Source organism: Zonotrichia leucophrys, chromosome 2 (assembly GCF_028769735.1).
Source record: "Zonotrichia leucophrys gambelii isolate GWCS_2022_RI chromosome 2, RI_Zleu_2.0, whole genome shotgun sequence".
NCBI classification, from domain to species: Eukaryota; Metazoa; Chordata; class Aves; order Passeriformes; family Passerellidae; genus Zonotrichia; species Zonotrichia leucophrys.
The window spans coordinates 59,657,755-59,673,754 of NC_088171.1; the positions used below are offsets into that span (position 1 = coordinate 59,657,755).

Sequence of the window (16,000 nt, forward strand, 5' to 3'; positions counted from 1 at the left end):
AAAAGATTTATGGCAGAATACTTCTCAGCAGTAATTAGGTTTTATGTGAAAGGTCAGTCAATGAAAAACAACTTTCCTTGTTTTAAGTAGGAACGTGTCCTGCTACTACTACCAGCTTCACTTTTCTTGTATGTTACTCAAGAATTGGAAATAGTTATAATCCCTTAAAACCCATTCAGGATATCCATAACTGAAGTTCAAAATCCATTACTGCATTGCCTCAGATTGTCCTTTCAACATCCCAATACCATCTGATATATTTGAGATTTTAAATTTTTATAAAATAATAATTTTTGTAAATGTTGATTTTCTTTCTTACCTCTTCTTCTAACCAATCATTGTACTGTACAATAGTGGACATGGCAACATCTGCACCCTTCATGTAAAATGTAATTTCTCCTGAAGATTCATCCTAAAATTTTACAAAAGAAATGGGAAGGGGTGGGGGGGTGGGAGAGGAATATCTGTTTATAAAGTCAAAACAATTACCTACCAATAACTTAATTGCCTTCTGAAGCACTCAATAGGTTCCCATTTATAAAAGACAAAGTACCTTGTCAAGAAGTGGGTAGGTTGTATTACTTGATGTTACTATTTCCAGTGTTATCTCTGATTCCACTGAGATACATGTCTGCTATTTCCATGTAAGAGGATCAGTTCTAACTGAAGTCCACAAGCATAAGAGATTCTCAGCACCCCTAAACTAAATTTTAAAATATCAATGTTATCCCCTCCAACTTGTATTTTGTTTCTTGGGTGGCAAATACCAACCCAAAACAGAAAGCTCTGTATGTTTGAAATACCTGGTAATTAAAAATTTACAAATAACTTAGTGTATATACTTGTTACACATTTTAATGATGCAACACTCATTGCATAGTCAGTGAATCCACACACAGGCAAATGCAATCAATGAATTCCTGTGGCATTGTCTGTTGCAGAAGGAGTGAATCAGTCTGATCTGCCAGCATTTTTAAAAAAATCAAACCAAACGCCCAGAAAATGCCCCAAATTACCCTAACTATGATGCCCATGCGCTTGCTCTCAGAAGTGAAGGGGAAGATCTGCAGGATATAATATGTGAGGATGTGCCCACCAGGGGTCTTCAGCTGCATTGAGGTCAGATCCCTGTTAACCAGAGTGAGACCCACACTCTCTGTCCACTGCACCAGAGCTACCTAAAGAACAAAGGAAAAAAAAAAGAAAGAAAAAAGAGACATATTTAAATTATTAAAATGTGAAAGGTCTGCGACACTGTTACATAAGTTAAAACCAAAGAACTGTTGCTAGGGTGAAAGTATAAACTCTTCCAAGAATCTAGGGAAAAAAACAAGGGAACAGCAGCAGACTGAGTATAAAATATTAACACATCAAATTATGTGTGTCCCTTGAAGAGCTTACAAAATTTTTTTATGAAGAATATAAAACCTTCTTCAGCTTATTGCTGAATATGAGGTACTCTCAATATATTGTTTAGAAATAACTATTCTAATAAATACCCACACGTATTCAAGAATAAATTAAGGAAATCAAGTAGAAATTTTGCAAAATGAGATGATGATTTCTATATCAACAAGACCATTATGTACGTAAAACTCTTTGGGAGAATTTCAATATAAAATATTTTGTTAAATCTAGAGTTACATGCAAGATGAGACAATTTAATTGGTAATAAATAGGAAAGCAAAGGACCTTATTTTTAGTTTACTTTACTTACTTGCATAATATCAATACTTTGTTTCAACAGTAATATGACTTCTGACATCAAATTAGATGGAAATCAACCTTACAATACTGCATCCCACAAAATCACATGGGAAAGTCCCTTTTCCAAAATTTTGCTGCTTTGAAGTGCATGACATCTAGCTTCAACACTTTTCTGTATTATACTTTAAATATCTATCACCACCACCATCTGATTTATTCCTTCAAAAAACGAATATTTTAGGAAAACTGTTTTACTGATTTTACTGTTTTGTATACAAGACACATTCCATATCTCATGTTTTTTTTCTGATTAAAGAAAACTTCTCCTCAATCAGCTTTTAGTTTTCCAAAGGTTAATCTTTACTGGAAACCAGATTTTTAAATCACTGGAAAGTTAACTATAATGAAGTTCACATGATTTTTATGGATCCTGGATTTTTATGGATTAATAGGCTCTGCTATTAATCTCAGGCAAGATGAAAAAAATAAACATCAAGCATTCTGATAAAAAACATGCAAGTAGAAAATTCCCTAGGTAAGTTAAATGGACATGATGGTCACTAAGAATTTCACACAAAGCGAATAAAACACCTCAGCTTCTAAGAAAATTTAAAATTGGAACAAAATCCTGTATGAACCTGTAAAAACCCTAGTAATGCCATTTGTGTAGGCATCACCAGATGAAAATACAGTGAGATGCAGTAACTGAAGAGAATAGAGCACACTTTGAAAAGGATCATTTTAAATTCTTGAAAACTGCAGGAAGCCTTTTTACAAACTTTTCTTCTTTACCAGAAGTAGCTTATAAGCTGTAAATGATCCAGTACTTCCAAGGTTAATTTTCAATTTTCACAGTGAAGGGTTACTATTACATTCTGACCTGTAAATTGCATCTTTCTACTAAAACCCTATCATCTTATTTGTGTCCCTTTGCAGCTAGGACTAAAGTGTTCTATATTTGGTGACTCAGATCTGTTTATTATATTTATGCTTGGCTTCACATACCATTTAAATTAGCATTTTGCAGCACAGTCATTTTGTATTCTTATACCTGGCCTATACACAACTGCATATTTATTTTTTCTTTTAAATTGATCAGGGCAAATACCATACAAGAAACAGTCAATAAGGCTCAAGAGTCAAACAGATGCCTACAAGGACACTGAAAAACTTGAGAGAAAGACGGGTTTGACTCCCATCACTCAGAATGAATCAGAGCAGCACCCAAAACAATACAGCCAGATCTTACCATTGAAATACATGAAGCTTTTGGAATGCAGAAATTTTTTTCTCAACAAGTATTTCACAAATTAACATCTACATTGTAAATCCTAACAAATACACATATACTAAAAGGCTGGCTATAGAGAGTTCAGAGAAAAGAGTCTTAGGCTAGTCTCTCTTCTTGAGGTTGCCCCTCTACAAACACATTCTCTTCTCTTCAATACATTTCGGAACCTTTACATTAAAATGGTCTTGCAATCTAGTGTGCCTAAATCAAGAACTCCTAGAATACCAGGAAAATGCAGCAGCTGCGGCTTCTACAGAGCTCGACATATTGGATGAAGGCAGATAAAGCAATTAAAGGTTGGACAAGCATAAAAGGCTTTAATGGTGATGCTACCACTTTGTTCTAAAATATTCCATTGCAATGTTAATATTTATTTGCAGATAATTGTTAATTTGCTGACACACAAACAGATGAAATGTGTCAAGTTTCCTGAGTCCAGATTAGGGACTTATTTGAATGTTTTATGGATCTTCTCTGGCTTATCACAAAGCTTCCCTTCTAGGGAAACTGGCTGCCTGGGAGACATAAGGATGTTGGTGGGTAAATGGTCTTCCCATTACTGAGACACAGGTATGCAGTGAACCCACTAACTGTGTGATGTTCCTAGGGCAGGTAATGCATATGGAGGCAAAGAGATTTGTGGTTGCTAACTTGCTAATTTTCTTCCTCCTCAGTAGCAACCCCAAGTGTAAAAGATGATCATTCACCTCTCACATGACAATGTCAAAGATGCAATTGTCCAAAGGAACAATTGGAAAAGAAAGGAGCAAATAATTGCATTGTGAAACAGAAATGCAACAGATCTGATGCAAACCAGTGAGAAATACCACCTAGTGCTCTTACCCTAAATCTTTCAGATGCTTCCATTTACCACATGCCCACTCTTGAACCATGGCTGCTTCTGTCAGCAGTCTCCCCACTAAAGGCCACCCAACATTCTGAGCTTCTATAGTTCACAGATCCAAACAGCAAACTCTTCAATTACCAGGGCACAGATTTCCACTCAAATTCAGAGATTTCATAAGGAAACTCTCCCAAATTAAGCAGTAACTGTGCAACCCACAACATCACCTAGAGCAGTAGCAGCTCAAGAGTCAGAAGCAGCTTCTCTCAGTAGGAGTGTGTCTAACTCAGTCACCTGAGGAATGAGTGCATTTCCAGAAGGGCACAAAGAGGTGAAATTTCAAAAGCACCATTCATGTCCATGTTTTGGGGATATTATCATCCCATTTTTTTTAGAAATGTTCTTTTATGGAACCAAATCAAACCACACATAGCTTTTGCACTGGGTTAGGGTTGACCTGTACAATAATAATCTTGACTGCAGGTTTCCATCACAGGACATGCTCTGTTCACCATACTTGGATCCTGTGGGGTGTACACCTCATCACTAAGGTCACAACCTCCAGCAGCCTGGCTATCATACTGCTTTTCTTTCCTTATGGCCCAGGCTATCATTTCTGCTCCCTAGCAGAAATATTGAACTGCTCAACATTTACAGTACTTGTTGCTCAAAACAGTTTATGAACAAATAATTGTCACTTTCAATGTACAATATTCTTTTTTGAGCTAACAGTAGTTTAAGAAAAAGTCCCACTGCCTCGTGGCTGCAGTTGGCAGCTCTCCACCTCACAGGGACCAGTTTAGGAGTTGCACCATAGCTGTACTCATATCTTTCCTGGAGCCCTGCTGTGAACCTGGTCACTTTAACCAAAAAAGAATCTGCATTAATAAAGTCTTCAATGTTTTTAGCATATATGAGGGAGCAATTTGCAGGGCAAAAAAGAAGGACTAGACATGGGAATTTTGTTAGCCAGTTTTGCTGCTTAGAAGAATTCTCATGTAACCCACTTGTATTCCTTTCAGTGTTTAAGAGCATCACTTCAGACAATAGGAACTGCTTTCAAAATCAAACTGTCGTATAAGTTGTACAGACATTGTAAGTGGGGTATTTTTAAGTTAAGGCTATTGCTTTGGAAACAGAAAAGAAGCAGTGAGCTATCCTTTCCCCACTGCCTGAGTGTTTCCAACCATTTCCATTGGGACTGTTCAACATCTCATATCTGTTTCCAATCAGTGGTTTGGTTTGTTTATATTTATAAACAACCATTTTATGCAAACTAACATTTGCAGTCCATCACTTTTCATAAAAAAACCTTCATAATTAAAAGAAAATTATTAACTTAAAAATACAGCTTGATCATGTGAAAAAACTACCAATCGATATTCAAGACAAGCTATGGAGTAGTTATTCTTTGTGGGTCTCGAAGGTCACGCAAGTGATGGTTTTATGCTACTGAGTGATTTGCTTTTCACAATACATTGACAAAACAACACAATTAGTCTTGCTTCAATAAGCACACACAATAAAATGAATTAAACAATACAACATGTCTCATACATTACAGCTTCACTTTTGTAAACACAAAAGCTGCTTCACTAAGGGCATATAATTTCCCTGTCTGTTTTTAAATGATTGGCTTTGTATCCTTGTAATTAATTTTAGCAACTCTGTTGTCTCTGGACAGAAACGCTGGAATTAAATAACTGACCACACTTCAAGGTAGTATTTAAATATTCAAGATCCTGGAATTAGAAATGCTTGAGACTATAACAGTGCAGGACAAAGCATAACCAATAAATGGCTGGTTTATGAGAGTAAGCAGTCATTAAAAATCATGACTGATCAACCTTTTCTGACTAAGGGGAGCAAAGGTCTTCAAAGGCTCCTGTTCATTGCATGCCCTGAATTGCTTGGGTCTCTGACCTTTGAACTCTATCACTTTGCCTACTTAGCTTATATCCTTTCATGATTGTTCATTACATTAAGGTAGCTGGCTTTCTACAGATGAGCTGAACCCACACCTATGATGGCAAAGTCGAAGCTGAGTTTTGGTATGGCTTTTTTTCCTTTTAGTTTTTTTTTTTTTTCCATCCAGTGGGTTCTCAGTGAATGTTTATTGTTTGCTATGCTACAGCTGTAGAGGACAAGTGACAGACAAATGAAACTTTCCACTCTTTCAGAGAAAATGAAATATTGATCACTTATCATAAGAAACAAAGAGCCAGGCATAAGTAGGATTTGCATTATGAATACAAAATCAGTTACTTATCTCAGGTTACTCTAACAATGAATAAATACATCTTTTATGATGAATGTACCTACTTCTAAATGTGCATACTTTGTTATGGTCATATTATATCTGTATATGGATGCATGCATATATGCACAGATGTGAGAAATTTCAAAAGAGTTCCTCAAGTCAATTAATTAAGTGTGCAGCGTGGTCAGCATATTGCTGAGCTGTTTCTTATACCTTCCGACATGGAAGAATAGTTTATACTTACATACTGTTCTCTGCTCTTTACATCCTATGGTGTGATCATGCAATATTATATAATGCAACACACAACTATGCAAATAACATCTTGTTCCAAAAGACTGCAATCAAGCCAGATCCATAAACAAAATCTAAGGGAACAGAGTTGCAATGTGGAGAAAGTACAATGCATAAAACCAGTTAAGTCTATTAAATGATAATGTTGCTTATTAACCAAGTATGTTGTGATAGGTCAGTGCTGAGGTTAAACAGAAAACATCAATTGAACCATTTCCCTAAATAAAGCTCCAGGGTGCAATATTCAAAGCACTTTATTCAATAAAAAATGCTTTTAAAATGGTACTTTGGTGATTGGGAAACATTGGCATCATCCGTCAACCTAACTGCAGGAAAGTTCAATAAGCTAAATAATGAACCATTTACATTATTTTCCTTAGGCTCCAGTGATTTGCAAACATTGCATCAATAGAAGTCTTAAAAAAATTATGATAAAGACCTGGTAGTCTTTCAACTCTTAGGCTTTTTTCTGTCATGCTGCAATTTTTATGCTGTTTACATGCTTTTTGTAGCTTAATCTTTTTACAAGACTCCATTTAACATCAATTTCTCATTACATAAAAGCATATTTGTTCAATATGATAATTTTACTAGTGTTTCAAGCATTATCTTTGAGAAACAAAAATGAAATTTAAGCCTGTTTTAGAAAGGAAACATTTCATCTCACTGCCATATAGTTTTAATGTATGAGTTGAAATGATAAAAAAATCATTATTAAAACAGTATCTGTGCATTATCTCCCTTGCAGCATGAAGTTTCTTTGTTGTTGATTTCTTCTTCTACCTCCTTTTCCACCCTGAGTCCCAGATCTATTATATTAGCACTTTATCAACTTTCCTTTCCTTCCTTTCATCTTTCCAAGGTCAAATTCCCTACTGTCTTACCAGGGCACCGCTTGTATAATTCTTGAGTCTTACAGCTGCTTTCTTTAGTAAATATGGGAGGAGAATTGCTCTTCATGGTAGCATTTTCAGCTTTCAAACAACTGAACAAATACACAAAAGCCCACAGGGAGAGAGGAGCAAGCGGGAGAAAAAACTCACATAGTCTCTCTCAAATGCACATCTCTTCACCTGATTTAGTAATACCTTTGGCTATTAAAGCAGAATATTTACTTAATTTATAGCTGTCATCATATCTTCCTAGTCAGATCCTTGCTCATGCAGTCATTCATTATGCTCAGTAGTACCTCACAGACTCATTAAACTGAAACATTAAGTAAATATGAATGCATGTGCAGATGAAAATTTGTTCACTTGTGTATAATACAAGTCAAACATTATACAAATATATATCATAAACAAACACCCTTCTGGCATAAACAAATGCCCTTCTGTCCCGTTGTCGGCTGTTTTGATGGCCTAGAAAGGCTCGGGATAGCCTTGGGGGCAGCCCGCTCTCCAAAGAACGAAAGGAGTCTTCAGGTTTTTTCGGCCTTCAGCGTTTATTAATTTTTTATCTACAGTATCTTCTCTCGGCCCGACAGAGGTCCGCACAGCACGTCAGCCATGAGCACACTGCGTGCCCTCAGGGCGGTCAGTTATCTTTATACCCAAAGCTACGTATAAGATATTTACCTTTTCCCCCCAATACCTTTCACCCTTATTGACAAGTGTACCTTTAGTAAAAACCAATCCCAAAGTGCCACCACCACCACAGAAGACGGAAGACAAGAAGAAGAAGAAGAAGGACAGGACACGCTCCAATTCCTCCATTTTGTCTCCCTAACACCCCCCTGTACCGAAATTCTAAACCCTGTGTTTCACACCATAACTAATCTATCTCTTCACCATTTATCCCCTGTGATTCTCCCATCCTCATACAGATGATGTTTCCTGTGCTGGGTCAAAGTCCAACCACTAGACACTTCTGGCCACGTTCCAGGACCTCCGAGCCCCCCAAAGGTTGTCTTGGTGTCTCAGCACATCAGGCCTGCTGTGCTGAGATCCCACACCCTTCCAGGATTCTCAATTCATAATGTGGATCAGCTCATACTGTATAACACTGTATTATAGATTACTGATTTTAGCCAAAGATCAGCATCTCAAGTTCTACTTCTTTATTTAAGAATAAAGATTTAATTTATTTAAGAATAAATTATTTTTAAAACTGTTCTGACTGCCATTTTTTAGTCATGGAGAACCAGCCACTTTATATTCTACAATCCTTTGACACTATTAACTGTGTTTATGGCATCTGAAAGGTATGTAATGTCTGCTATCTTGTTACTACATAAAGAGAGATTTAATTTTATTTCTTGCATTCCTAAAAACCCTTGTTACAGACTTGTTTCTTTTAGCAATGATAGCCTGCAGTATGAACTGCTTAAGTTTTGTTAGCATTACATATGGTGACATAATAGACATGAAAACCAAATGTATACTTGAATAATACACTATGTAGCAGGATGAAGTTTGTGAAAGAAACATTAACTTGTATGAGATCAACTTGCACAGCTAGAGAAATATTCAGGCCTTCAGACACGTAATTCCTTCTTCATATCTTACAAAAACCTTATTTTATTTATGACTAAGCTACTGGGGTTACAACAAAAACAGTACCTTCAGAAAATGCTAGAAATTCTTTAAAAGAAAGATTCTTCTCAACCTGTTCACTTTCAAACCAACCTCAAAATAGTCTATTTCTCCATTTTACTATATCAACTATACACATTATTATAAAGTAAACTCTTTCCAGTATCTTGCAACATGAGCTTTGCTTCTCGTTTCTAGTATCTTTTTAGATTGAATTTTAGGCAATCAATTTAGGGACCAAAATAGGATTATTCAGAACAATAACACAAATCCAATGAAAGCACTGGGAGTTTTTTAAATCTGGATTTCAATAAAACTCAAAGGCATGTTTTTATTGAAATGGTATTTTAAATTTCTGCTACACTTGATGCAACTTTGAAAGAACCCTAAAGATTATGAAGCTGCCTAGAGTTTGAAGCTCAAAAACTTTTCTACAGACGTATTCAAGGTTTGATAGGGTTTTTTTGTTTGTTTCTTTCTGAGGGTTTTGTTAATTTGTTGCTTTTTCCTGTTAGGAATCCGTACATTCCAGTATCTGGTAGCATCTCTAACTAATGTACCAGGTTGTCCATCATTCAGAACAGCTTCATATTCCATTTAGGAGCATACTTTGATTCACACATGGATTAATGTTTTGAGAATAATAATAAAAAATTATAAACCTTTAATTGCAATCCTCAATACAATATTGACCCCAAAGAACTGACTTCATAGGTCTTTAAGTCAAAAACTGAAAACACTTTTATACAGCAAGGCGTCAGAACCAGTAGATCTTTCCTAAACTAGAAAATATAAAAACAGATTACTACTAATGTTGTTTTGATTTTTAAAGATTTTTTAAACTTTTTGATGTTTACATTCCTGTAGTGAACTTTTTCACACACTTTTTGTAAATAACATATTGTTTTGTATTCTTTTATAGAAGAAGAGAAATTTGATAGACTGTTAGTTTGTTTAGTATATTTGGAGAGGCAGCACTTTTGCCTTCTAATCTGCTGTCACTTTTAGAAATCTATAAATGTTAAAGTTAGAAATTAAAAGTTCTCCTTTTTACTTTGAAAACAGCAGTGCGTGTGTGTCGTGTTATTTTGTGTCTTATAGTAACGTACTATAGGGGTTTAAAGAAACCCCTGCTCAAAACACATTTTTTTCACAGCATTTCTCTTTTTTACTTAGTTTCCCCCATTCTTTAGGAGTTATAAATAACTATTTTCAGCCTTGCACACCAACCTCATCCGGGCTGGAAGCCTGGTAAGTTCGATTTTCATCGCTGAAGTCCTGATCCACTTCTGCATACTCAGTCTCTGCAGACACGCCGGCCCGGGACTCGTACACGGGGGTGACGTTGTGGCAGAGCGCGATGGCCTTCACCGCCTCGTGGATCCGGCTGCTGACGCTCTTGCGCACTTTGGGCGCTGATGATTGAGGCTTCCTGGATGGTGTGGAGCTTGTACTGTTCCCACTGTTCTGAGAGTGGACCTTTAAGAGCCAACACAATGAATAGTGAACCAAAGTTCAAAACTGGAAACCAAACTTGAATACTTATCCATCTATATCTGACTGTTCCTTTTACAAAGGCTGATAAATGATAAGGCTAGTAAGCATCCATTTATTTTTATATAACCTATGGTTAACACATTCAGCTTGTGAGATATAAAAAGCTTCATCTCCTTTTTTAAAGAAATTATACATAACTATGGGCTCATCACCTTGCATTTGTAGTCAAATTTCAGTAACAGAGCCTGGAGACTATTGAAAAACATGAAATAAAAACAAGTAAGTTGGAAAAGGGCTGAATAGGCTGATCAGATTCTGCAGAAACCCCTGCTACCTCACTTCAGATTTTACATTTTTCAATGATCTGTCACAATCGTCCTTTCATGTCTATTGCATCCAGTGAATTATTTTTTCTTTTCCTTTTAAGAAAAAGTATTTAAACCAGCCACCAAGTGGATGAGTTCAGAAACACTGAGACAAAATTTCAAAATTTGATATTTTGTTGTTCTTCTTCACCTGTGTCATTAAACTGAAAAGAACCCCATTTAAAAAAAAAACAACAACACTAAATCTCTGTGTTTTAAAAGATGACCACATTTGTGGTAATCAGGAGAGACCAGAAGAAGTGGAGATCAGAAGAACAAAAGCAGGAACATTGTCAAGTATAAATATTAGGAATAATTAAAATACAAATATTGCTGATTTTATTTATAACTTACACAATTTCTGTATTATTTGTGAACTAATGCAGTTTTACTCTTTTGCTGCAGCTGAAATGTTTTTTGTCCTTACAAGAATGCAATAATCTAGTAAAATATCATGCAAAATAACAGTTTGACACATACTTGAAGACTCTATTACTGTTGCATAACCAATAAACTACCACTGTTTTAAGTCACCTTTCACAAATGCTCGAGCACATGACAGAGCTAATCTTCCTCTCAAAAGTACTATGTGTTCATGATTAGTTAAAATAAGTTGGGTTTTTAGGTGGGGGGGGGGTTATTGGTTTTTGCTGGTTGGCTTTTGGTTTTTTTTATTTAAAAGTCAGCATATTAAATATATCAGCAGTACCACCACAGGGCCCTTCCGTTCACTCCAATGGAACTCAGAAAACCTTTTCAGAATCCACGCTTTTTTCCTCCTGACTGCAATCTGCTGAACCGTGAACATTCTGCCCATCAAATTACAGTGTTGTCTAATAAAGGGTTTAACTTTCTGCTCATCTGGCACTGCTTTTCAGCTACTGCTTTAAACCTCTGCATTTGCATTCTGCTAACACTGATGCCATTACAGTCACAAATAAATTAAGCTGATTTACTCCTTCTGAATTATGTTATGTTTATTGATGCTTGTATAATTTAATTTCACACAAATTCCATTAAAGATTATGCCCTCTATCACAAAATGCTTCCAGTGGGGAAATATAATCAGGTTATAATAGATTTGTGTGTTACATTAAGATGACAATAGTCTGGTAGGTCCACTGTAATAATAAAACAGAACACAAACAAGGGATAAAATCAATGTCACACAAGAACCACTGCCTAGCTAACCGGCAGCTTCTATTATCATAGATTAAATTAAAAAACCTCACCATACTTTTTCAGATTGAAACAATTGTTTAGTAGTTGCTTGGTTTGTTACTGAGACTCCACCACTGTTCTGTTTTAATGAGTTGCTACTAACATAAGCACAATTAAAGCATTATTTATAAAGCATTATTTAAACACAGAGTAGTGTTATATAAAGCTGAAAAAAAGGACGTTCCAAGAAAGTTCTTTTCATCATCTACTAATAGCAAACCTACATTTTGAAATATTTTTCCCAGAATTGAGAAGTTTCCCTCACATTTCTTATTTTAAGTATGCTACAGTTACTAAAAACTCGTAACCATGGTTGCCACTCATTAAATTTTATAGTAAATTAGTAAAAGCTTTCAGTACTAAGAATTCCAGGAATTGTTCCAGGAATCCAATTCTTTTCAGACAGCATATTCAACTCCAAAATATAAAACTGGTATTTGTGAGCATGCTTGGTGCTTAGCTGTCAAACTCACTCAGACCAAGGTGTGCCAGCTCAAGACTGTCAGCTAATATCATATATTGCTACACCTGTTACTGTGAAGACCCAAATGGCACATTATTAGAAAGCCAGGTTGAGGTGGTTTTTATAAACTTAGTGAGTAGCAGGTAATTTCAGTTAACACATTCTGAACCAAATCTGGACAGCTGATCTTTAGATGAAAGAGCTCCATTTCCCATTTCCAAGGCATGATTATTGTATCTCACTTACTATCCATGGCTATACCTACTAAAATTAAGCTGAAATAGATTTATCCAAGGAAAAGAATTCAAGAAGAGGATTTGTTGAATTGTATAGACAGAAAATAATTAAGAAATTAGGTTGTGAACTTAAAATGTAACAGTGAGGGAAGACACTTCATCACCGTCTTCCCTCTTGTCTCTCCTCCCAAAAGCTACAAAGTATTAACTGGGTCCAGTGTGGCGTTAAATTAAACTTTTATTCTTATTTTAAGCAAATAAGAAGGGAATCATATTTACAACACAGCACAGCTAGATATTCCAATCAATTGTTGATCCTACAGTTCTTCTAAGAGAGAAAATGAGGACACAGACAAGGAAGTCAGTCTGCAAACTTAACTGGGTGTCCTAGTGTGACTTTATGATGCTTGCATCCCCAGTTGTCTGTTCTGCGTATGCTGTATATTAAGTTCTGCAGCTTTAAGACTGGTTCTGAGAACGAAGGGAGGGAGAAGCGGCTCAGTTTGTTATCAGAAACTGCACTTGCTCCTCTCATTCCTTCTCACAGACTGTGTTGTCTGCAACAGAGACAGCAGGACAGAGCTCTCCTTTGCTTTTAGTTAGTTTTTAGCTAGCTGAGGCAAAGAAGTTCTCTAGACTGTGGCTTTTCTTTTTCTGGGAACTGCTTTGGACTGAAAACCCAGAAAAACACCGGGTTCTCACACCTATGGCCCACCAGGGCCTGGGACGTGGCATTTTCCAGTGCCAGAGGGACTGAGAGACAGTGAGCCAAGAAACACCCACAGAGGACTCTTGGAATTACAAAAAGACTTTCTGAATTTGCCATCTCTTCAGAACAGCAAGAGATTTTATTGTTTAGTATTATTCATTTTTTTTATACTTGTGCACACTTGGCTTGTTAAATAAACAGTTTTTTCCACTCTTCTCCAAGGAAATCTTTCCTGGACCAGTGGTTGGGGAGGGGCTGTTTGAATTTGCTTTCTAGAAAGACCCCATTCAGAGGTTTCCTCCCAAATTTGCCATCAACCAGGACACTGGGTCAGGAAATCATGTTTGTTTATTCACGTTAACTACAGGGGAAAAAATTATATAAATTTTTATTATCATACTGTAAACATCACAGAAATGCCAGTAAACTTTTCATTTGTTGTCTCTTCTGTAAATTCTCTTATTTTTTTTTGTTTCAAAGAATAGAAATAAAAAATAAAGCACAAAGTTCATCCTAATCTCGGAGTAGGATCAGGTATTTAGGAAGGTTTGCAGCAAGCACCCAAACAGTTTACATACATGGGAAATCTAAGTAATGCTTGCAGAATCCCACTCAGTCACAATCCTCTAGTACATTTTCCAGACCAAGCACTCTTATACATCACAGGAACAATTTGATCCCAAGCAATATGGAGTTTTCCATTTTCTCACCCTTTCTCCCTCCCAGTTTTATGCTGTTTGAAATCATTTTAATTTTTTTAAAAAAGAATTTTTAAATACAACTGTGAAAGTTTTATTTCGACCACTACTGTTATACCATTTGGCTATACCAATTAATGTGGCTTTTTGATGTATATTCTTGATGAGTATCTTTAAAGATATAATTACTGTTCAGTGTCCAGTGTTGTTCTGGACACTTCCTTATAATTTGTAGTCACAGTAATGAATAGCTTACTCTTAGATGATTTGGCAGGAGAAAGACTGTACTGCACAGACAGGTTAACACAGATTTCTGCTAGTGAAGAACAGAAAAGTAAATCTCTTTAAGTGGGCATTATGAGGAACTTTGGAATCAGGAGAGATCTACGTACTCATATTTTTCCCTTCCATCATATTTCTTAAGAGATACCTAGACATAACAACTTTCATAGCATTTCAAATTGTAGACATAATTATTAACAACAATGCTTCAATGTCATTACACCCTCCATATGAAATGTAAATGATTTATGAAATACCTGTGAATAAGAGTTTATAATATGACTCTGTATTTCATCCATTGTGTCTGTTCCATAGGAAACAGTACCTAGGTGGAGGCGCTTAAATATCATCTCATTCTGTGTAAGTGTTCCTGTAATAAAGGAGAAGTGTATCACAAAGCAGTGAAAAATACTACGAGATGGCCACAGACACCTCCTCTCCCTTCCCCCCACAAAAAAATTTTTCCTTTGGAAAGCAGGAATGAATCACAAGTTAGGATCAATTTACTTAATTAAAGGAACGTTTGTGGAGAAAGATCAGGGTTAGTCATTCTGGAAGAAATCACTGGTTCCACCTGCAAGCTGATTTTGCCAATAACTAAACATACAAACTTGAAGAGACAAAACCTTTCTTTCTATACAAAAAATTGAATTTGCAGTATGTAGATAGAGCTAACTCTCAAAAGCCACTGCAAGAGTTTGCACCATGTATCAGAAAATCTAAAGGAAAAACACCCTACTGGAAATGCCAAAAATTAATACAAATTTTACAAATTTTCTACACTTCATGTACCAAGGGAGACATTCTGACAACTGGACACATTCAGTGTCAGTGTTATCTAGATTAAGTCATTAAGACCTAATATCACTTCCAAATTTGACAGATTGAGCCTCCAAGCAGAATAAGGCAGAATTAACAAAACCAGTGTTTTCTGTGCTCACTTCACATTTGCAAGAAACTACAGAGTGTCAGGCAGACTGACACTGCACCCACCTCTGCCAACCAGTCACATCCTCTGGTTTGGAAAATCTCTAATTGAGGGGTGGGGGTGTCAGCCTTGCCTGATGGGGTATGTGAGGCAGAAAGGGGTCACTACTGCCTAGCTTTCCATGGTCAGCTCACAAAAGATTATTTTGATTATGGCTCTTCCTAAAATTTTTCCCTATGGCTACTCAGGCAGAGCAAGTATAATAATAGTATAAAGCTATTCCTATATTTAACCAGACAGGTTTGTGTGATTAAAATGCATAAGTCTGGTCATAAAAAAATAAACCAAACATAGTACCAGAGTAGACATTCTTGAAGCTTCTACAATATTTTTAAAATGGAGTATAAGAAAATTCTCTGGAAATAAATACTGCAGAATAAAATACTTCATAATTATTTTATTTAGCTTAACTATTTTTATTTCACATCTTTATCCTAGTATGCCAAACTACATGCTATATGCCAAGCTACATGCTAAGCAACAGGAGAAGAAAAGACTAAAAGGATGAGGTATGCCATAGTTGTCTGCAAAACAACAATCTGGCCAGTCAGCATCCAGTTTATGCTCTTACCAGGGCTAGAACTATCAGAGATCTTCAAAGATTCATTAGG

General features: G+C 36.1%; 1 protein-coding gene across 2 annotated transcripts in view; it reads right to left on the reverse strand.

Moving 5' to 3' along the window:
* Positions 1-16,000, reverse strand: part of ATP9B (ATPase phospholipid transporting 9B (putative)) — a 154,607-nt gene that overhangs the window by 15,856 nt on the left and 122,751 nt on the right. For both annotated transcript variants that reach the window (XM_064705159.1, XM_064705157.1), the window contains exons 14-17: positions 14,659-14,771; positions 10,161-10,409; positions 1,017-1,178; positions 320-412 (exon numbers count right to left, since the gene is read on the reverse strand). In XM_064705159.1, coding sequence (XP_064561229.1) covers positions 320-412; positions 1,017-1,178; positions 10,161-10,409; positions 14,659-14,771 — 617 coding nt within the window. The remainder of the gene's footprint in view (positions 1-319; positions 413-1,016; positions 1,179-10,160; positions 10,410-14,658; positions 14,772-16,000) is intronic.